Here is a 22,610-nt window from a genome sequence, read left to right on the forward strand (position 1 = left end):
TATATATATATATATATATATGTTATATATATATATATATATATATATATATGTTATATATATATATATTTATGATATAGAAAAACTTTCCATCTTTCAACCCTATTATACTGTCAGTTGTTTGTTATATAACATATTTACAACTCCAAACTTTTTCTAAAGGATTCCAATAGTTGGCTCAGACTTTATCCTCACACTAAGCAAAAAAAGAGGAAGGCTGTCTTCTTTGTGTGTATGTGTGTGTGCAGTCTTCATATGGTGTGTGAATGTACTCTGTGTATGTGTATATGTGTGAGGAGAAAAACGCCAAAGAGAACCTGAGAAACAGCAAACCTGTACGTGGAGGCGGCAGATCCGTTTGTTCGTGATCAAAGTTGGAACCAAAGTCATTTTCAAAAGATTGCGTGGATGATTTGCATTCTTTCTTATATGTCCGTATTATATGTAGAAAGAATGTCTTTGTGTAGCACTGCTGGTCATACCAGCTGGTCATTTTCTACTAGATGGATGCACTGTTGTATGTAAGGGAAATAGAGCCATGTCACATCATTTTATTTTGATATTCCATCGTGCAAAAGCACAACAAAGGAGTAATTTATCTACATTTTTTAAAAAGCCACATTTGCACATGTACTTAGCCAAAACACAACATTTATGGATTCAAGGTCCAGACAATGGAAGCTTAAGGCAGTGCTTTAGAGAAGGAGCTCCTACCAGGAGGCTGTTCGGTTTGCTAACCCGCCACTTGCCTTGTAGTGTTTGTAATATTATTGATTATTATTATTATTGATTATTTATGCTCTCACTGTCTTAGCCCCAAAGCCATGGATGTTCCCTAGATATGCACTGTGTACACTCAGTTGAAGATCATGAAATTATTGGCAATTTTTCAGTTTCTAAATCTAATGAATGTTCTGTATTTTAACCCTGAGGGGGGCAAATTTCCCAAATGTGATCAAGATTTGCAAATTTGTACAATATTTTTTTTGCACTCAGTCAAAAAATAACATAATAATGAAAGCCAACTGAAATATTTATATATATGAATTTCACTTGGCACAACTGATATATTATTATTAATATTATGTAGTATCCAGTAACCTTTGAAAGAAAATTAAACAACAAAAATCAGTGGACAAAGAGGTGAAAAGATTCTGCAGTGTCAGAGATTTACTCAAATGTGAAGAATGCTGCAGGAATATGGGAAGTCATATTTTAAATGGATTATGTAAAAGCTCACCTCTATGTGTCACTTTTAAAATACCATGTGCACATCCACACTTAAGAATAGAATATAAAGGGGGAAAAAATCAGTAATCCTTTTATGATGTAATGTCCCTGTCCTTCTACGCAACTGACACAATGTCATTCATCAGGGATGAGCAGCAGATCTGCCTCATTCCTCAGCAGTTGTTTGCAGCTTGTGATACACGATGCTAAGTAGCTCCCTCTGCGCATCATTTCCGAAGAGGAGGCAACATGCTGCATTTCCTCTGTGCCTGTAATTAAAAACGCAATTTGCACCAATGCAAACGAACTCAGTGGCAGCACAGCGAAGGAGCTGGCAGATTTAGGCTCGCAGACTTCCTGCTGTGCCATTGGAGTTTGAATTAAAGCTGTGAGACTCAGCAACATGATGACTTTGAAACCTCCCATTTCCTGTTCCATTCCTAGCTGTAGTTTCTCTCTTACTTTATTAATGGAAATCAGGGAATGACAGAGCAAAGTTACTTTTTTTTCCCCCAAGTGTTTTTAAAAACAGGCATAAACAAGTTAAAGTTGAGAATGAGGAATAGCATTTTTGCGGCCGCAACAAAAGCACATTCATCTTTTTTGTCTTGTGCGCTTGTGATTTATTTAGAGAAAGAAACATCCTCGCTTACTCAGTCGTTTTTCCACATTACCTTTAGACAGCCACTGTACCTCGTGTGATTTCAATCACTGTGTTTTCTCTAGTCTTCTGAGCTGTGGGCAAGTTATATTGTTTTAGCCATTTGTCTTTCTTCCACTGTGTGCTCAGGCCCCAGATTCACAATGAAGATTAATTCCACAAACCCAATGGATTAAATTGTGTCACTATATTTTATGTAGTCTCCTATTAAAATGCCTTCAAGCCACTGTAGTGGAACACACAGCTATGCGCCTCCTTATAAAAGTCAATTTGTGTGATTAAACCTAGGCTTATGCAAAGGCTTGATGTAATGACTTTTCCCCCTTGCTTCAGTCAAATTACCGTCATGATCTCCCTGCAGTTTTATTGGACTGTGTTCTTCCACACAGCTACTATCACTGTCTGATACAGTGTGCAGTCAGTGGTATGGTATCACCTTACCTCTTAGACTAATTAGTAAGCCAAATTATAGTCAAATTAGGTGCCTTTATTCCTTAATGGAAAGTATATATGTGCCAGAAAACACACTTCTCCTAATGTATACCTGTGTGCTGAGATCAGTACCACCTTGGTAGTTGCAGTGGCAGTAACTGACAGTAACAACAGGAAGATGCTAAGTTACTAGCTGCAGGAATCTACCGCTTCTTAGTAATTGAACATCTGCTTGTGTTTGAAAATAGTCCAAAGGGAATGCTGATTCCTCTAAGTTGCTCACACATAAAATATTATAGCTGCGGAAGAAAAGATTAAAGCCCCCCCCGCACTAGCTGTCGCATGATGTATGTGTGACTACATCATTTATGGCGCCTTTCACCAATTAACAAATTGCAATCTCAGCAGAAACAATGGTTCCAGCATTGATGGACGAATTTCTGCACGCATTACACTGTTGCATGTTAACCAGTCTGCCTTGGTAAAGAGGATTAAATTGACCCTAGCTCATTTCATGGCTCAGTGTTTATATGCACGATGGTGTATTAAAGGGCTGATCTGCAGATTTAGGCCTGAGAGAACCAGCATGGAACTGTGGTTTTATTTATCCTCAGCTTATCAGGGGGTCAGCGAGCTCAGACAGAAGACCATATTTTACATGAAAACCACCTGCGGTGAGGGAGGTGGATGGGCTCAGACCCCAGCTGGGGGTGGACTGGAACATGTGGACTTTGTGTACTTGTTTAAATGAAATATGTCCAGCCAAAAGCTGAGGCTCTATATGGTTGAGGGTACAGTGAGAGAAGCATGTGCAACTTTCTTTTGCTACTGTATCCTTCATCTTGAAGGTCAAGATTCCGCCTCCTTTCTCCCCCTCCACCCATTCTTCATCTTTTCCCCAAAGTGCCCGAGGTGCTCCCGGCTCTGTGAGATTAGCAGCTAATCCATGAAAGGTAGGGGATTGGTTGTGCTCTCCGTTTAAACGTTATTAAAGAAGGCTGTCCTGAGGTGTGTGTTTTTGCTAGGTGTATATGTGGACGCCTCCCCTTGTTCCTAAGGTGCCTATGTAGTTAGTGTGTGTCCCGGTTCTAATCCCCTGATAACCAGACCTGGGCCCCTGAGGCTGAGGAACCGGCTGAGGGCTGGGATGGCGGGAGACAAGGCGTAAGGCATGGACGAAGGCCACAGGTGGAGCAGGAGGTTTGTCAACAGCAGAGATCAGAAAAGATGACTTTTAATCTGATGACTCAAAAGGTCTTGCAGCTGACATGGAGGGTTTTTTCCCCTCTTTTTAAAGGACATCTGTATTCTGGTTGAACAACAGGATCCCATGGGCACTTAGACTTAAAAGTTTTCAATTTCTGCTGGTCTGAACAGTGTTATGTCTTTGGCATTTTAAAGGTGCCCTAGAGAGTTTTTGTTGCAGAAGTTGCTAAGAAGTACAAAAACCATAAAAACACTTCTAGTTAAATTCCTCTCGCCTTTAAATATTCTCCTAATCAGTTTCAAAACACAGTAAAGGATTTACATTACAATTTAATTTTGTTTTTGCTTGCGGTCTTTTTTTTTCTTTTTCTTTTTGCATCGTGTTAAATTTCCTGGTAAAGAAATAGTACAAAATCATTGACTGGACTGTGCATCACATCATCCAGGTGCAGATGTTAAAACAAAATGGGAAACATATTGTACAAAAATCCCCAAAACTGTGCTCCAGTCCTGGCTTTAAGTTATTAGAGGAACAAATAAATATTGGCTCTTCATCATTTAGTTTTCTTTTTTTTTTTATCGTCTTGGTCACCAAAATAGGCAAACTGAGAAAGGAACAGAAGTTTTTCTTGTTGTAAAACATTATAAGATCGTAGTCTTTTCAAGCTTGGGATTGTAAAATTAAATCGGAGGTTACATTGTTTTGGGGAAAGCAGCTGGAAGGTCAGACATCAATGAAACTGGTGTTGTTTTGGCAGAAGGTGGATGGAGTCAAGCGGGAGGAGAAACAGACAGCTAGAGAGAGATCCCTGGTGACAGGCTGTACATAATTGATTGTTTATCTGTCTACAGCCTGAGCAGCAGCAGCCAGCGAGGAAATGCTTCTCTCACGCTACCACACACGTACGCATTTTAGGGATTTAGTTGGTGATTAAATTAGGAGTCGCTTACACTGAGTGCAGGAGTGTAATAAGCCTAAATTTATAAATAACCCAAATTACCAGGAACCAATACTAGAACTCAAGGGTCATAGTGATGATGCACATTCTGGATTCCCTCAAACACCCGGTGGCTCTGCTGCCTGTGTGTGTGTTCAAAGAGACAGCTTGGTGTTTGCTGCTCTGGCAGATGTGACCTTGGCAAGAAAAAAAGAAAAAGAAAAGCACGTAATTCTCTTTCCTCTCTCCTGTGCTCCTATTACTGTTTTTATATGCCCATGAGCAGACTTTAATTCTGCCCAACAGCAGGAAAGTTGTGTGTGTGTGTTACAGGAGCAGTGCAGTGGGCCCTACTAAGTGCCCTTCAATCCATCTCACACACACTTGCACGCATACATCATATTCTCGATGGAGGAGCTCATCACAATGTCACTTTCAATTTGGAAGAGCCCACGGTCTGCTCAGGAGATATAATGGATTGGGTGATGGCAGGGAAATGGATGATGCGGCTCAGGTCTACCGCAACAAGCATTCGGGTTTCTGATCCTTTCACCTTTCAGGTGCCGTCTTTAAGTCTTGACTGTCTTTACAAAGTGCAAGCATAAAAAAGCACAAAAGTTGAGCAAAATAAATAAATAAAAAAGAACGCTCCAAAAGTTTACTTCATGTCTGAAGAAAATATATTTGAGAAACCAGCTCAGAGAAGTTTGTTTATTCCCGTCCCCTGGCAAGCTTGAAGCTACCCCCAAATCCTTAAAATAACAAGAAACGGTCCAAACGGTTTACTCCAGATTAGCACTAAAAGCTTTGTATTTGTGTTTTTCAAGAGTCTTAACCCTTTTGGAGAGATTTAGTTGACTGCTTATCCGTTTAGCAACCATTAAAAGTTTTCACCACAAACAACATGATGATATGAATTGAAAAACAAGATTCTCCAGCTGAGAGAGTGAACACTGTACTGTATGGACCTTTAATGAACGGCTTGTGCTCTGCAGCCTCTCGGGCTACGATGGGATACAGAGATGTTAAGTATGGAAAAGAAGATTTCAAAAGGATAAAGTCTAGAAGGTTTTTGAGACTTATTCTGTGCTTGGTAAGCAAGTACATATCAGAATGCAATATTTATGTGAATCTCCCAAATACTATGGATGAGTATTCTTCTTTTGTGTGATTCTCAGAGGGATAAAGATCTGCTTTTATGTTCAGGGGCAGATGAAGGACTTGCATCAAGATCCATCTTCCCGTAGCAAGGGAACGGACTTAAATGCTTTAGAGTTCTTTAACTGTTTAGTGTAGGTCAGCTTCAAATAAGATTTTTTCCAATAACTCGTCATTGCATTATTGCTTCTATGTTTATTTACTGTGTAAACAAACACAGAGGCCTCGGAGGATAAAACAAAAGAAGTCAATAAGTGAGCACAGGCTAAAAACTTCTGCCACTGTATTTTTAATGACCCGTTTGAATCAAATAGTGTAACAAAGCTTTGCAATTCTACCGGTGTAAACAAATTTAAAATACCAATAACTCAGCAATGGTAGTTTCTCACTTTATTAATACGAGTAATCGATAGAATGAAGTGCTTGTGAGGAAGAGACCGAAGTGGTGTTTGGTGTAAAACTCAGTACTTTTGTGACACTTGAGCATGATTTTGTTTCAAGGAAGTGTTAAGATCCACCAGCCACAAGCAAATGAAATCACATTTGTTTCAGAACACATCTTCTTGTGACAAACGAAAAAGCAGACACACAGAGAGTGATATCATCAGGATAACGTTTCCCCTGCTGCTTCAAATGGTTTCATTCACAGCACTCCTTTTTTTTAAAGAGGCCTATTTATAAGTTCGGATCCCTCAAGTAAAAATATGACAATTAATTGAGATTTCTTGTCAGCTGTCACAAGACATTGTCTTCCGTAAACAGCTACTTTCAAATTAAATGTTTTTTATTTTAAATTTGTACCTACTAGCCCTAATGGCTTAATTGTTTTCTTCTTTATGTGGCATCATTACATAGTTGCAACTGGACTGTTTGTTTTATTAGCCTTCACCCCAGGTTTTCATTTGATTCTGTTTTGCCACTTCAGTCTTCCCGAAGTTCTCCTCACAGAGGAAAAGAGATTTGTTTGCCAGTTGGATACAGTATGTTGTCACGGGCTGTAGCCATTAGTCAAGCTTGTCAGTGATTCATAACACAGCATATCACTAACTCCACAGTGATGGGAGCCTGGGAGTTCCAGTTCTACGGGGACATTTTGTTAATGCTTGTATAAAACATTTCCTGTGGGTACTTAACACGCCAATTGTGCCAATTGCAACGCTCAAACTAAAGGCTAATGGCTTATGTACTGTATGTAAACTGCTACACAAGGATGAACCGTATTGGTGTGTGCGCGGAAATTAAAGTGTTTATTTTCTGCTATTACGAAGCAGACACTGAGACGTCTCCGTCCCTCATGATGTGCAAAAACAAAAACGGCAAATTGCAGCAAAACATCTGAGACAATTTTTTTCGCGACAAATCTTGATGGAAGAGAGAAAAGTGACTCATCCTCCAGTTGGCTGTTTGTCACTGATGTCTTATTACTAGACTCACAGCTGTCTAACTATCAAGTCGTTTAAAACAAGGCACAGTTTGAAATCTTGTCCTTGTTTTTTTTTGTTAATGGTTAGTAAAACAAATTACCAGCTGGCTGCGATCATTTCTGATATTTACAAAGGAGGATAAACGCTCACTTTTCTTTAATCAAGTGTTATTTTCTTGATGCCTGTAGGTCTTTGCAGATGTGAAGACGATTTCTGAACTGTTGCTAGAGTGTTTTCCTCTGCTTATTTGGGAAGATGCTGCATAATACGAAAAGTATACTTTGTACTAGTGAGGAACCTGCTCGGATTGATGCATGTTTTATTATTGTGTTGTTTGCAGAACATGACGAGTGCCTCAGCGGACTCCACAACTGCGATGAGAATGCCTTGTGCTTCAACATGGTCGGAGGCCACAGCTGCTCCTGTAAGCCAGGCTACACGGGCAATGGGACAGTCTGCAAAGGTAATCTCACCAGGTTCATTTTGTTTTGTTAAGTCCTGCTTCACTTGACCACTGTTGTTTTTTCCCCTTGTTTTAACAAACAGTGTTTTTCTAATTTAGATGTTGTATCACATACTATATATATATATATATATATATATATATATATATATATATATATATATATATATATATATATATATATATATATATATGATAAAACATTTAAATAGTCTTCACTTTCGGGGGGAAACAGCATTGTTTCCAGTGACCGTGTAATATGAAAAAATAAGTCGGAGTGTAATGAAGTCTTCAAGAATGTCAGTGTATTGTGTCACAAAAACAGAATAATTTCTAGTTTTATTAATTTATTTTATTTTTTATGCTGGTTTTAATGACACCCTGGAAAAAAATACTAAACGTTCCATCCTTTTTCTCTGGGCCAAATTTAATTTAACCTCCTAAGACCCGAACTCTTCCACAGCATGCATTTTTAATTTCTCTTTGATATTTGGGCTGATTGGGGCCCGATGCATGTAAAATCAGAATTACCAGAATTACCAGATTTTTTTTTTTTATCTGATTTTTGTTTCTAAGAAAAATGAGAGCCACAAATGAGGATATTCGTTTAAAATTTTGATAGAACAGTAGCTGTCCTCGTAAGTGGATATCAGGCCCTTGTAGAGCAAAATTGAATATTTTGGTCTAAATAACCCAAAATGTGATGTCCACATATGTGGACGCAGGGTCCTAGGAGGTTGAAATTGACTGTGGAAAGATAGAAAATGATTCCCTTTTAGTCCTCGCTGAGGTCACCTCTATTCATGCCTTTAAGGCAGATGACCTGTGATGACATATGCAGAGCCCCACCTGCAAACATATACCCCCTGGTGATTCACTCACACCCAGAACTGTGACATATGCATGCTTACCTGTTGAGAGGTCAGATTTGATAGCTAAAGGTCTGCCCCCAAGCGTCGACGATCCAAAGGGCTGGAATCACCAGAGAGTCTTCCCTTTTCTAAAATTAAGATTTATTTGGCAGGTATACCTGCTTGTTATATTGGCTTTGATGTGGTGATGCCAGGTGCACATCATCTTGCCATGTGTGGTTTTTTTTGGTTTCTTTTGAAAGAGTCTGTCAGCTGAGACCCATGTGATTAGGTTGACTTTGGTGCCGGACACCTTTTGTCGCCCCCCAACTTTTGAACTCATCCAGTCTATAGATATGACATTTCTTTCATGTAAGACTGCATTGCTTCTCACTCTGGCATCTGCAAAGTCTTTGGTTTACTTTCATGCTTTGAATGTGCATCCTTCTTGCACAATGTTCTCTTCTGATGGCCTCAAGGTCATATTAGGGCTGAATGCAGGGTATTTATGTGAGAATATTCCTCAGGCATATAGCTCTATGGATTTTGAGCTTCTGAGTTTTTGCCTCCTCATAGAGAAGGCTATATTACATCTGTGCAGTACATGTGATTACACAATTTGCGAATCCAGCAACAGTAACCTCAAGGCACATTCTATTGCAATTTAAAGACCCTACAATAATACAGTCTTTTGTACAAAACCATTCAAACAAAAGTTATGAACAGGTAAATTAATGATATAAAATAAACATTGCTACCATCTTCATCATCAAATTTCTGTCAAAGATCATTAGTTTTAGCCATTGTTCTGTTAAGCATATCATATCATAAAGTATATGATGGTGATTCTACTCTCTCCACCACCCACTGAAAAGCCCTCTGTGACCCAGATTTAATGAGTGCCTCTGTCATGTTTGCAGTTCTATATGTTATCTCTGTGCTTTCTAGAAAATTGACCTGACCTCAGCTGGTTAATCTATTTCTTGAGTAGAAATCTATTTATGGTGGAGCTGCACATTAAGATAACTTTGCTTGGTCATGATGAGCACTAGGTACACTACACAAACATGCACATACAAATACATGATAGAAGCTGGAACCCTTCACCCAAAACTGTGCTATAATAATTTATTATAGTTTAGACAGACTCTTGCATCTGTCTTTTGGTGTTTTTTTGTATCCCCCAACTTAATGAAAGTGCAATTCTTCATTTTTGGAGTGCTCTTTTTAAGCACTGCTTTTACACGTCTTACTAAACAGGTTTTCATTTGCTTTCAGTACGTTTCACTCTTTATTCTGAGGAAGCATGGTATGATTTTTGCATATATTACATTTATTTCCATTTCCATTTGTGTCAACTTCAGTGACTTCTCTGTGTTTTGGGGACACATTAACTAACAGCCTACCCACGGATAATGAACATTTTTGAATTAACCTTGGTGAGATGCATTAATCACGCAAAATAATATTGTGCAAGCCTATAATGAATCACATCACCAAATTAGCTCTTATTCTGTATGCAAATACATATGCTGCTGCTGGTCTAATTACATAGTTAATGCTCGTTAATCTTAGTGAGTAATGGCTCCTCTCCTCTGGTGTATCTCCAGCAATGTGTGACGGATTGTGCCAGAATGGGGGAACCTGCGTTTCACCTAACAACTGTGTTTGCCAGCAAGGATTTACTGGGAAGAGATGTGAAACAGGTAAACATTTGTTTTCGTTACGCTCTTACATTTTTTTCCCCATAAAACAAACAAACCAAAAAAAAGGAACTTTTGATTGAATGTGTAAGAAAGAACATGTTGCAGGGCGAGGAGGTGTTTTACACTCTTGAGAATAAGACTAAACGAAGGAAGGAAAATGGGAGACTGTACTGTAAATGCTTTTTTTTTTTGCAGTGTTCTCACTAAGCTATATTAACTACCCCCGTGTGCATTTGAATGTGTTTGTGGCGGTGTGCATGTCCGTGAACGAGTCTGACTGTGTGGGTCGGGCCTCCGTGGTGAGCGATGAGCTTGTGCCTCTCCCAAGTGGCCCAGTGGAGGATTTGAACTGCAGCTGCAACAATAATAGGCGTTAGCCCATACATGTCACAGCCCATATTAATCAGCATGGCATTCTCCTCATAGGCTTTATGCTACATGGACATTACAGCTGTGCAAACTCCTGATGCACCATATCAAATAGGACATAATAGATGAACTGAGTGTTAAGTCAGCTAGCAGCCATTGAGATATGTGAAACATTGTGATAAGACTCAGGGCTTTCTATGTGTGTTTTTCCCTACAGTGTTGCTGATTTAAGGTAACCAAGAAACACTGTATTTCTTGTACTTGTATTTGATGCATTATATGTCTAATCTACAGCAGCAGCACCTTTCTCATAACCCATTTCAACCTTTCATGGAGTGTCCTTCAGGAGACATGTAGCCAAAGCAATAGAAAGCCATGACAGCTCTCTCACTGTGCGTGCTCGTGTTTGAATGAGGCAAGCTGAGCCCCTTTGCTTTCTCATTGGTTCAGGTATTGATTGCACATAAAGGACCTTTTTTTACGAGGCGCCCTTTTTACTGCCCGTCTTAAAGTAAATGAATTTCCCGAGATGCTGAGGAAGGAGTGTGTGTGTGTGTTTGTATGTGCGTGTGTGTGTGTGTGTGTTTGAGAGTGAGAAAGAGAGTGAGAGAACTTGTGTTAACACACCTAGCCAGCCATAATGCCTTATGCTTTTCCTCATTTTGCAGCAGAGAAGGTGCTGAGAACCTCGTCCCTTAGTAATTGCACGTTCCAAGCAATCACACATTTCATTACTTTCTTTAGTGTTTTAGATCCCCACTTTCTCTCCTTGCTCCTTGTCTCCTCTTCTATTTGCCTTTATTCATTCTCCCATATCTTACAAAACCCCCCAGAAAACTAGCCAAAATGTAAAAAAAATATGGAGCATATTGCACATTTTACTGCATATTGTAAAAACGGAGACCAAGACATAAATAGAGGACACTCCTTTGTTGTAGCACAACTTTCTTCTTCCCATACTGTGCTATTATTTTCTGGGTTACTCAATCACACTTGAGACTTTTCATGCTAGCGACTTGATCCTGCATTACATCGGCTCAGTATACAAGGAAGAAACACAATGTCATGATAGAAAATAGACATCCCAAAAGATTTTTAATACCAAATGAAAAAGATATGATGAGAATTTTTTTTCTTCCTTTTTATGTGCTTTTGTTTTAAAGCTGGTCTACCTGTTTCCCTTTGTTTGCTTCCTTTGTGCTAAGCTAAAGTGGTCGTTCACTTATGATTTATATTTAAAGAACATAAAGGAATGAACTTAATCTTCTTATTTTAAACCTGGGAATGAGCAAATACAGCATGTGTCATTCCCAAAATGTTTAAACCTTCCATTTTTTGTTTTCTCTGCAATGTTTTCTCTGAAAAGAGAAAACAGTTCTTCTTAATGATGAGGCCACTGGGGCTGAATGACTGGTAGCTCAGGGATCAATCTCCTCCTTGTTGCGTCTGATTAGAATCTGAGGTTCAAACAAACGGGATCTCACATGTACACCCAATCATGCTCCTCAAGCCTCAGGCAGTGGGATTTTTTTTTTGTCACCACAGATGCCGCTGCTGTCGTTTGCACGCCTCCCTCCCACGATCTGACTCCCTCTCAGTCTTATCCAAGTCAGCCTTGTGACAGCTACCATATTGATGTTTTGTTTTTTTCCATCTGGGACCACCATCAGGGCCCTATTCTATAGGGTGAAAGCCTCTGGCATTGTTTAGTGACTCCACCAGTCATTCAGAGTGAAAAGACGAAGGTCTTTCTTACTGTCTCCTCAGCGTGACAGGAACTCCCAGTGACGGACGCGTCTGCTGGAGAAGCTCACAGAGATGTATGGGGGTTAATGTACTGTTGGATATTCTGCTCTACTGGTGGTAAGGAGGTGGAGAAGGGATGGGTAGGAGGAGGGAGAGGGGAAACTGGGTTTGGGAGGAAGAGATGGAGATGTACGGGGAGAGTGACAGATGCAACATTCAAGGAGGGAAAGAGAAGAGAGGTTGTGGGCAGGAGGGGGATGAGAGGAGGTGAAGTGGAAAGGAAGATACAGACATGTTGGGGAAAACTGACTGATGCAGAGATGGAATGGATGAAGCGAGGGGATAGATGGGTGGTTAGAGGGTAGGGGTTAGCAAGTTTTCTCTGCATTTGGATGCGGAATGAGGCTGCTAGAGTTAGGGCTGCCGGAGGAGGAGAGGCAGAGCTGGTGAATGAACATGGAAAAGCTTTCACTAAGTCTGGGCTCCTCACCCCCCCTCACAAGAACCCTGTGAGCTTTTAGAGGTCTCCCCAGGGACTCCACCGCTTCTGCTGCTGCAGCGGCAGACTGACGGCCTGTCATAAGACACCAAACTTCAAGATCCACACGCACACCTATAAGCATGCATTAACGTATGAGAGGATGCCAACAGTTTGCAAATTGTCAGCTGGCCCCCTTATTTCAGGTTTCAGTGTTTTGTGGTATGCATAAGTCGAATATTCCGCGTCTGTGTATGCATGTGAATGTGTTGTTGTCTATTTTTGCTCATGCGTTCTTGTAATTGTGTGCAGTGCACTCGCTGCCTTGTCATTGCCATTCAGGGGGAATAGATGGGGAGGGACAGGGGACACGCAGTGCTGACAGACAGACACCAGCTAGTGGAGAACTCTGACACATCATGAATTATGCAGGGTACAGCTGTGGCTGGGCGCATTCACTTCAGTCATGGATATAAATGTACGCGGGGCCAGCCATGTAATATGTGCCCTGAACATGCCGCATAGTCAACATGGTAGCCCCAGGCTGGAGCTGTATATGTTGTATGGCTTGGGAGAGACGCGCACATGCAGAAATATTATGTTTATTTTTCCGTAATGAATCTGCTTGTTTTTTCAGTACTTTGCTAAGATGTTTTTTACCTACAGAAGTGAAACAAATCGTATTAAAGAATGTCGAGGTCATCTTTTTCAGTGCTTTGTATTCTTATTGCTTATGTGTGTGATGTAGTATAGCACACTAGTCGTTTGCTCACCAAACGAAAACATATTTCTTAGACCATCGTCGATATAATCGTCTAAAAGTGTTTTTATCTTATGAACGGTGGTTAATTCTTAACACACTTTTCTTAATACCCCACTCAAAATCAAACAAGTATACACATCTTCTTAAATCTGGCTGGCTGTGCTATGTGGTACAGTTTAATACTTTTATGAAAACCATAAGGCATCCTGCTGTAAACAAGCATAAATGCATACATCAAAAAAGTAAATGAATAAAGAAAAAAAAGAAAGAACTCAGAGGCACTGAAAGCATCATAAAATGTAGCTTAACTTGAAGTTATCAGAGCTTCAAGCTTTCAGCATCTTATATAATCTATGTTGCTAGGTGAAAGTGTAAGAAAGTAAACCCAGTCTACTTTAGTAAATTGGCTGCTTGATGTTGCACTTAAGCCAGATTGGAGCTTCAATTTATGTGAATTATTAAAAAAAAACACAACATAGGTAGAATAGTGCAGTAAAATGAAAAAAAGAGCAATATAAAAAAGGAAAGAAAGTGGCATTTCTGATGAGATTAATGTAATATTGAAAACAGGTCTATTTGGGCATTGGCAACAACTTGCTTTTCAAGGTTGAAGATGAAATATAAGTTATGTACACACACACACACAGGTAGATAGATAGATAGATAGATAGATAGATAGATAGATAGATAGATAGATAGATAGTAGGGGTGCAACGATATTCGTATCGATATTGAACCGTTCGATACAGTGCTTTCGGTTCGGTACGCATATGTATCGAACAATACAATTTTTTTCAATTTTTTTTTTCCAATTTTTTTTTTTTTTTTTTTGTGTCCCGTTTGGATCTATAGCCATCAGAATTGTTGTCTTGAGGCCAAGAAAGATGCCAAGAGGATTTATTTTAAGTGGATCATCATATTGGTCCATTTGATTGACCTTTATTATAATTATGAATTTATTTTATTTTCAGTTGCAAACGGGACAGACATGACTGTGGGATAGGACAGGGGGAAAGAATGAAAGAAAGAGGGGGAGAGAAAGAAAGAAAACCAAAGGGGAGAAAAAAAAAAGAACAATACAAAATTTGTAATTTATTTTATCAACTTTCCTTCTGACGATGCTGTCTGTGTTGAGCGCTCAGTGAATCTGCATTTGACTACTCCGCCTAGGCTCGAGAGTGCAGCCTAGGCGGAGTAGTCGAACGCAGATTCACTGAGCACTCAACACAGACAGGATGGTCAGAAGGAAGAGCGCAGGGCAAGCTAGCGAGACAGAAGTGGACCTCCCCACCCTCATTCAGATCTGGCGTTTGGAATTATTTTGGTTTTCATGTGACGTATGACCCTGAAGGTAAGCGAGTCATGGACTAAAGTAAAACAGTATGTTGGATGTGCCATGCAATGCTCAATTACATGGGTGGGAGCTAGTGTGTTAGCGCAGTTAGCTCGTTAACGTGTTGGCCGTCTAGCCCCTCTGTATAGGGTAGCTCGTTAACAGAGATTTGCCGTGTTGTGGCGTTAAGGTTATTTCAACGAGATTAACCTGAAAGCACTAGTGGGAACACAACGAATATGACTGCACATTTACACCGACATCATCCTAGTGCAAAGACAAAAACAAGCATGCATGCTACAAACTTTAGCCGAGTCATTTAGACAGCTGTTAGCACAGGATTCTCCTTATGGAGACCTGATATGTTTAATATGCTGCTGAGAATATAGCCCAGAAGAAACGGATAGTATAGCTTTTATTTTGGAAAGAGACATTTCTCTGTAATAAACTCTCTTTTCCAAAGATGAGTGATTCCTCAATCAGATACAGGGCTCGCAATATCGCTAGCCCGACGTCCCGGGGCTATCTCTCCCCTGCCTGTCGGGCTATTGTAGGAAGGAAAAATATATGTCAATGCTTTTGCATTCTTTCAGAAATGTAGCTGGGTAATTATGTCATTGGGTGAGCCACTGTCAATATGTGACATATTGAAATCGTGTTTGAATTTGCGCTTGTTTTTTTGCTTTCACTTTGCAATCGTGCGAACTGTGTATAGAGAGCGACAGCACTGATCTGTGAGTGATGATAATTTGTGCACCAATTCCTCTGACATCGTCTTATTAATTGTTAGCTTACTATGCAAACATGACAAGTGAAATCTCCCGCAGCTTAAACATGTGAGAGGTTGATCGCGCAGAGAATCGCTGAGCTTATGTGAGTGCGGCAGGATATATTTCACTACGATGACCTGGATGATTGAGAACCTTCACAGACAGATATATATTTTAGTTCTGCTGAGCCAAATAAGACAGGTCAGGGTGAAGAAGTGACAGCCAAAGAAAAGCTTACCACAAAACGGAGAAGTTATGACAAATCAGACTATAAGGCAAAAAGAAAGTGCAGCTTTATGGTTTCATGGACAAAAGAATTTCTGTGGCTGCAATATGACGAGCTAAAAAACAACACGCACAAGGGTTAGGGTTAAATTTAAAAACTGTACTTTTGTGTTAAAATATATATTTATAATTTTAATAAATGACAAATTAAAAAGGCATGAACATTTTTTTGTATCGAAAAAATATCGAACCGTGACACCAAAGTATCGAACCGAACCGAACCGTGAATTTTGTGTATCGTTGCACCCCTAATAGATAGATAGATAGATAGATGTCAGAAGTAAAGAAATCATCGTGACGCATCATTTTAGACCGCTAAAGGATATTATTACCTTAAATAAAGCCTTTCAGTTGTTTCATATTTACTTCTGAGAAATTCTGCCTCCTCTGTTTTTATACCAAATATTGTTACTGACGTGTTGCCAATTAGCCTCGATAGTTGGATAATGTTCTTCTAGCTCTTTCTTTTTAGTATGATTTACTCATTTCTTAAAATTGTACATTTTCTAAATATTTGATATGTTTCAGTAAAATATGGCTTCATATTTACCTTGCAATATAAAATCCCATAACCACTGTTTTGTATGAATAAAGTAAATTAAATTGGATGCCTTTGCATAACTAGTAAATTGGTAGATATGATGATACCTGCTCATGGCCATGTGATTCAAATCCAGTAATTCCCTGTAAAAAGAAAGTGAAAGAAATTATTTTCATTTGTATAATTAATTTTTTTTCTCTATCCAGTCCCATCTAAAGGTACTTAGCCTTATTAAGATAAGTGGGCAGGAGGAACTATTAATCTATGCATCCTAAAGCATCTCTAGATATGAAACCTTTAGGAAAGCACCTCGTACATGTAAGAAGATTTTGTAAGGCCTTTATAAATATCGTAGCTCTGATAATCTTTTAGCTAACCAAGGACCTGCAATACCTCTATGAAATAATAATGGAAATCCACTCCTTGTTTAGGTTTTAGATTTGTGTTTGCCGACCTGTTCCTACAAGATGAATGGGGAGGTTGTGTCTGCATTTCCTTTATTTTCAGCTCATTAGCTTTTCCTTTCAAGCCTCTCTAAGCCTATTAGGATGCTTGGCCACCAGTTAAAATTTTCTGTCACTGTTCTGTCAGATCTGTAATTAATGGCCATCTCTGCTGTCCTCGGCTGGCCTCTTGCTAGTTTCTCAAAAGGACACTGTGGGATGCTGAAGGGAGAGCAGCATTTGATCAGATGCTCGGGATGGACACCTCTGCCTTTCATCTCTCAATTCATCTGCAGTCTCGAATCCTTGTGAGCAGTTTTAATCAGCAGGTCCAAATTACGCAGAGGCTATTTTAGCATCGACAAAGTTCTTTGAGGACAAGGAGAAAGAGATAAAAGATTTTTATGTTTGGTGTTAATGATACAATTTAGATTTGTCACTCCTACACACTCCTGGAGGCTAATGTTCAAGAGCACGATCAAGGAGTGCTGGTGCAGCACACCTACACTGTAAAATGATGTTTTATTGAAAGAAAAAAACCCCACACTTGGTTACTAAAGTTACAATCATTTGGCAGCACACGTCTTCCTTCAAAGTCTTGTTCTCATGAAGAGACTTAATCTAAAGAGAATGTGTCTTTTCATCAGTGTTGCTAAATTGTTTGCTTTACCAAAGAAATATTCTACGAGTTTTAGCAACCTTTGCTCAAATATTTCTTCCTGTTGTGAGAAAAGGGAAAAGAAGAAGGATGGGAAGTGAGGAAATCATTTGTTTGAGGAGGCAATGGGTGAATAGTTGAGTGGGGAAGAAATGATATTTAATTAGTGGGTGATAGCAGATACGAGGGCATAAGAGTAGAATAGAAGAGACAAAAAGTTGGAGAATAAAGGAAGGGAATTATAACAGGGTATAAAAAATGGAAGGGGCGGGTGGGGGGGAGCAGTGAAGAAGAGGAGGAGGATAGGAGGAGACGCGGGGATGGCCAGTGAGTTCATGAGGAAACCTTGAAGGCAGTGAGAGAGTGCTGAAGTCATGCTGGCATATTGACTGGGACAGAGAGCAGAACGGGGCCAGACAAACAATTTGTTCCCTCAGACCTCATTTACATTGATGTTGAACTCGAGGAGGGTTGTCAGAGTTTTAGACAACATGACAGATTAGACAGAGAAAAAAGAAGAGCGGCTTGAAAGACGGACTAAACGGCAGATAAACCAGATATCCGACAACCCCAGTCACGCAGGCCGGAAGATAAATATCAAATAAAAACACATTCAGATGATAGGGCCAGCACTAAGTGTTTTATTATTATATACAGAGAGATGGGTTGCATGTGTATGAAAGCGGACCACTCCAGGGTAAATTTTATAACACTGCCAACAGTTATTGGAGCTGCTGATTGTTATAATTTGAAACAGCGAGAGCAACGGTGTGTGTCCCTACAATAGCCTGCATCTTTGAAAGCTTCCCTAGGCATCTCCCACCCACCACTAATGAATATCTAAAACCACATTCATTTTTTTTCCACCCTCTTGACAGCTCCCGTGATGCATCTCTGACAGCTCCCATGATGCATCACTGCAACGCTCCCTCCTTCCCTCCACAATTTACCCACAAGGCCTCGGGGCCCGCTCAAGCGGCTTGTTTAAGCACAGTGATTATGTATTCATTATTTATTTAGCGTCGGCCTTTCAAAGCACTCTCTCCATCACCTGTAATTAGTGTGTCTTAATTAGGCCTCGCTAATGGCCGGAGTTGTCGTTTAGCTGCGCGCAACCTGCTGCTTCTACCTAAATTACACATCTCACAGGGATAGGCGACCACTGTACCTGCTGCAATGCAGCGATCTGCACTGGCCACAGAACAGCTAGAGTACATTTAAATTAAAATGCTTGCTTTTACTCTGCAGGCTAGTATACACTAGATCTGTAAATGATATGTTTTGTGCTCTCCTTTGAGAGAGGAAGAAATAGTCATTATTTTGAAAAACGCATATGTGGAGCAATGTAAGCATCCTTTTGGTGTTTATATCAGTCTGGCATGAAATCAGTAAGATTTACACTGATTTTCACTGAACACAGCTACATTGCATTAGGTGAAAAAACTTACTTTAACAGTGAGAATAAAACAAACCTTAAAGCCAGAACAACTGGATTAAAGCTTCTTAAATATTCCACTAATCTAATAGCAATCGTCAATCGATCTGTGGGTTCGTCATCATCATGGGAAATTGCACATTCCACTCTACACATTGCATTTTTTATGTTATTAGTATTAAAGCTCAAATATTTGCCTTTCAGTATGACCGGTTCAATTCATTCAAATTTCCTTTGACTCAAACTTTGAGTCATAGTATTGTAAGAAGCATTTTTATGCAGACATGCATGCATTTCTGTGAAGAAGAACATTTTACTGTGCACCATTTGCTGTCTATCCACCACAGCATGCTAATCTTGAAGTGCTGAAAGGCGTGCAGACACATGGCAGTTTTATTAAATACAGTACATGTACAATACCATGTGATAACTTACACTACATGTAAATGTAAACTCTTTAATCGGCCTTCTCTTTTGGCCTGGATCTACAACCTGCAAATGTCAATCACAAGCTGGGGCACACCGAGCCTCTGGCCGCTTTGACCACTGAACAAGAAAAAATAAAATAAAAAAATGACTGTGTCCTGTTTGTTGTAAAATGAGAGAGCAGCAGTACTTTGTGCAATTTTTAAAGCAGCGGTCCCCAACCCCCGGGCCTCGGACCGGTACCGGTCCGTGAGTCGTTTGGTACCGGGCCGCGAGAGTTGAGGCTCAGGTGTGAAATTTATGGTTTTCAGGGTTTTATCGGTTTTCAGCGTTATTTTGTTATCGCTTTTATCGTTTACTCGGTTTTCCTGGGTCTTTTCACCTGTGTTATGAATAAATTTTCTTTTTTTCGGTACCGGTACTAGTTTTATTTTGTTGTATTTATCCGCGACACCTTAAAGGCCGGTCCGTGAAAATATTGTCGGGCATAAACTGGTCCGTGGCGCAAAAAAGGTTGGGGACCGCTGTTTTAAAGTACTGAAATTACTGTGCTGGCCTTAATGGTTAGTTTGAGGTAATTATAAATTGCTGCACTTATCTTGATGGACATTTTTAATTTTATTTATGTTGAAACTTTGCATATTGACAGTTTTCAGTTCTTCAGTGCCTTAACCTTTATAGCAGAAAATGTGGACAATTACAACTTGTGAAGGTTATGTTCCTTCTTTTTTTAAAGTCCTGTCTGCGATACAGTGAACCAGTCATGTACATGGGTTGACTTTTAATTGTTAATACAAATAAATACTGTCATTGCAGATTCAAAAGTCCCTTCTAGCATGACTTCTGGTATTATAAGCTTCAAATTAGAAGTTTCCAGCACATGTTTATTTTGTGTCTCAATGCTCTTGTTAGCTCATCTATCAAACACATCCATACTCTCAGGCAGACGTTTTGCGATTAAAGGACCTCTCTGGGTTTTTTCCTTCTATTTTTATAACTAAAACAACCATCGCAAAGCAGTTTGTAGTCTCAGCTGTAGGCCTGCTTTAAAGGGTTGGGGAGACTTGCATGCAGACTGATTGCATTCTGTATGCTCTTGCAGCTACCAGTTGTTCACCAGACTTGTTTCCAATTTGCCGTGATTACTCATCCACTCTCCTACTCAAGTGCTTGCAGATATGGATTTGCTTTTCAGTGTCTGTTTCATCTTCAGGAAGTCAGTGTGTAACTAAGTTTGCCTTAGGTTTCACAGCGATTGATTTATGTGAGTTCACTCTTTCTCTTAATGAAGACTGAGGATCAGTGACAATCACTCAATTACATTTCACTATACATAAAAGAACAGCGATCAGCAATCCATTTCTTACGTTATCGCCTCCGCAAACATTATTATCGACTCTCCGGTCTTTTCTCAGCCTTTATTTTAAACCTGATCTGACATGACAAATTCAGCCTATTTTAAAATCCACTTATATTCCACTGGCATTTGACTTGACAAATGGCAGGGTGAGCTGTTGGTGTGAATAATTCTTCCCTGTGCCAATCAGGATTATCAGGTGGACTTGCAGGGAAATGGAAATCCTTTTGAATTAGGTTACTGTACGGGAGATGTACACGTGGCAGCAGTGACAGGCTTTGCAATGAGTGATGCAAGGCAGCAGAATTGCATCCTAACCCCTAGGGCTATCTGTCAGTCAAAGAAGGGAAGAAAAAAAAACAGGGGAGGAAGAATAGTGAAGGGAAGGAAAGCTGGAAGGGGAAGTCAAAGAATTGCACCTTTTATGCATCAGAATAGCCAGTGAGAATGATGTGAAGTGGTGTTCAGGAGCAGAAACAATGAAAGGTAGACATGAAGAGAAGAGGTAGGCTAAACTCATCTCTAAACTCTGGCTTTTTCTGCTCAGAGGGGGAGAAAACCACAGGGATTAGCAGCGGTGACAATTAGAGCACCTCTATTTTTGCATTAGATTTGAGACAGGCGGCTGGCGGAAAAAGGTAATACACGGACAGGTGAAGGCAGAGAATGAATATAAAGGGAGGAAGGGTGGTTCGTGGCAGAGTGGCATAACAAGCCCAGGAGGAGGGCAGAGAAAAGATGGTCCTCTTGTTTCTCACTTTGTCCTCTGAGAGCTGCCTTAATAGAGCCCTTGTTTCCAGGCTGCCACTCAGGATAACGAGTAGAATAACTGCAGTGTCTCTTCAACGATTCCTCCTCCATCTCCTCGTCTTTCTAATTTTTCTTCCTACTCCTCTTTCTGTCCTCCACCTTCTTGCGTTTATCTTTGTTCTCCTCCTCATCCGGCCCATCCTCTTCCCCTGCGTAGGTATTTCTGTGTTGTTTTTCTAGTCTTTCATGCAGTGAGGTAAGTCCAAAATAACTGCTGTACCGCTGCCTTGACCTCTCCAGGAGAGAGAAGCATTTTTTTATTTTTTTATTTATTTGTGATGGTGATGGGGGTTTTTTGGACTGGGTTTTATTTTTCCAGTGCAGAGAGGTAAAAAAAAAAGAAAAGAAGAAGAAGCACGACATGATTTAACAAGTAAAAATACAGCCATCCACTTCTGTGATTCAACAAAAGCGAAAGCGCCATGATTCAGTAGTGACGGCGCTCCTCGGCAGCGCCCTTGTCTGACTGTCGCTGTTGATGGTTTAATTACAACGATCCTCCAGATGATAAAAGGGGAGGCAAGACTTTTTGTGTGTGTGTGCAAGCGTGCCGCATCTCCGCTGCACCTCGCACACCGAGCCTTGTCGGATCCAAGGTGCGACAACAATGAGTTGCATTGTCCTAAAACATTGCAGCACTTTAAAGGTTGATTTGACAGAAGGCTGAAAAGCGCTGCGCCATAATTGTAGCTGACAAGGTTTGCGAAGATAAAAAGGGGAAGAAAGACAAACCTTTTGCTGAAGGTGTAACCCGCTGTTGTTACAACCAGACAGCCGAGCGTTTTAAATACACCTGAATGAAACTGGCTGAAAATAATCCATTAGCATATTTTTAGACTGACTTCGCCCTCGGTGTTTGTTATAAATAGAATCTGACTACTCAGTTGTACTTTGAACTACTTCACACAACCGCATTGGAGAGAAGAGAATCATTCCAACAAATTCAGCATGATTTCTTTTTCATATACTGGCAACACCACCTCACGCAGCTCCTCCCTTTAAAACCTCCCAGCGCTTTTATCGCCCCTGGAATTCACAGGCAACAAAGAGCATTGGATATTTCTCTTCAGGAGTGGGGTGAATTCATATTCATTTTCAAAGATCGGCTGGTTATGCTATTTGCTGCA

General features: G+C 40.0%; 1 protein-coding gene across 1 annotated transcript in view; it reads left to right on the top strand.

Annotated features, from left to right (window-relative positions):
* nell2a (neural EGFL like 2a) overlaps positions 1-22,610 on the top strand; it is a 92,397-nt gene that overhangs the window by 54,809 nt on the left and 14,978 nt on the right. The window contains exons 14-15 of the mRNA XM_080868232.1: positions 7,390-7,512; positions 9,974-10,069. Of these exons, the coding sequence (XP_080724358.1) occupies positions 7,390-7,512; positions 9,974-10,069 (219 nt within the window). The remainder of the gene's footprint in view (positions 1-7,389; positions 7,513-9,973; positions 10,070-22,610) is intronic.

Source organism: Rhamphochromis sp. 'chilingali', assembly GCF_963969265.1.
Source record: "Rhamphochromis sp. 'chilingali' genome assembly, chromosome: 2".
Classification (NCBI taxonomy): Eukaryota; Metazoa; Chordata; class Actinopteri; order Cichliformes; family Cichlidae; genus Rhamphochromis; species Rhamphochromis sp. 'chilingali'.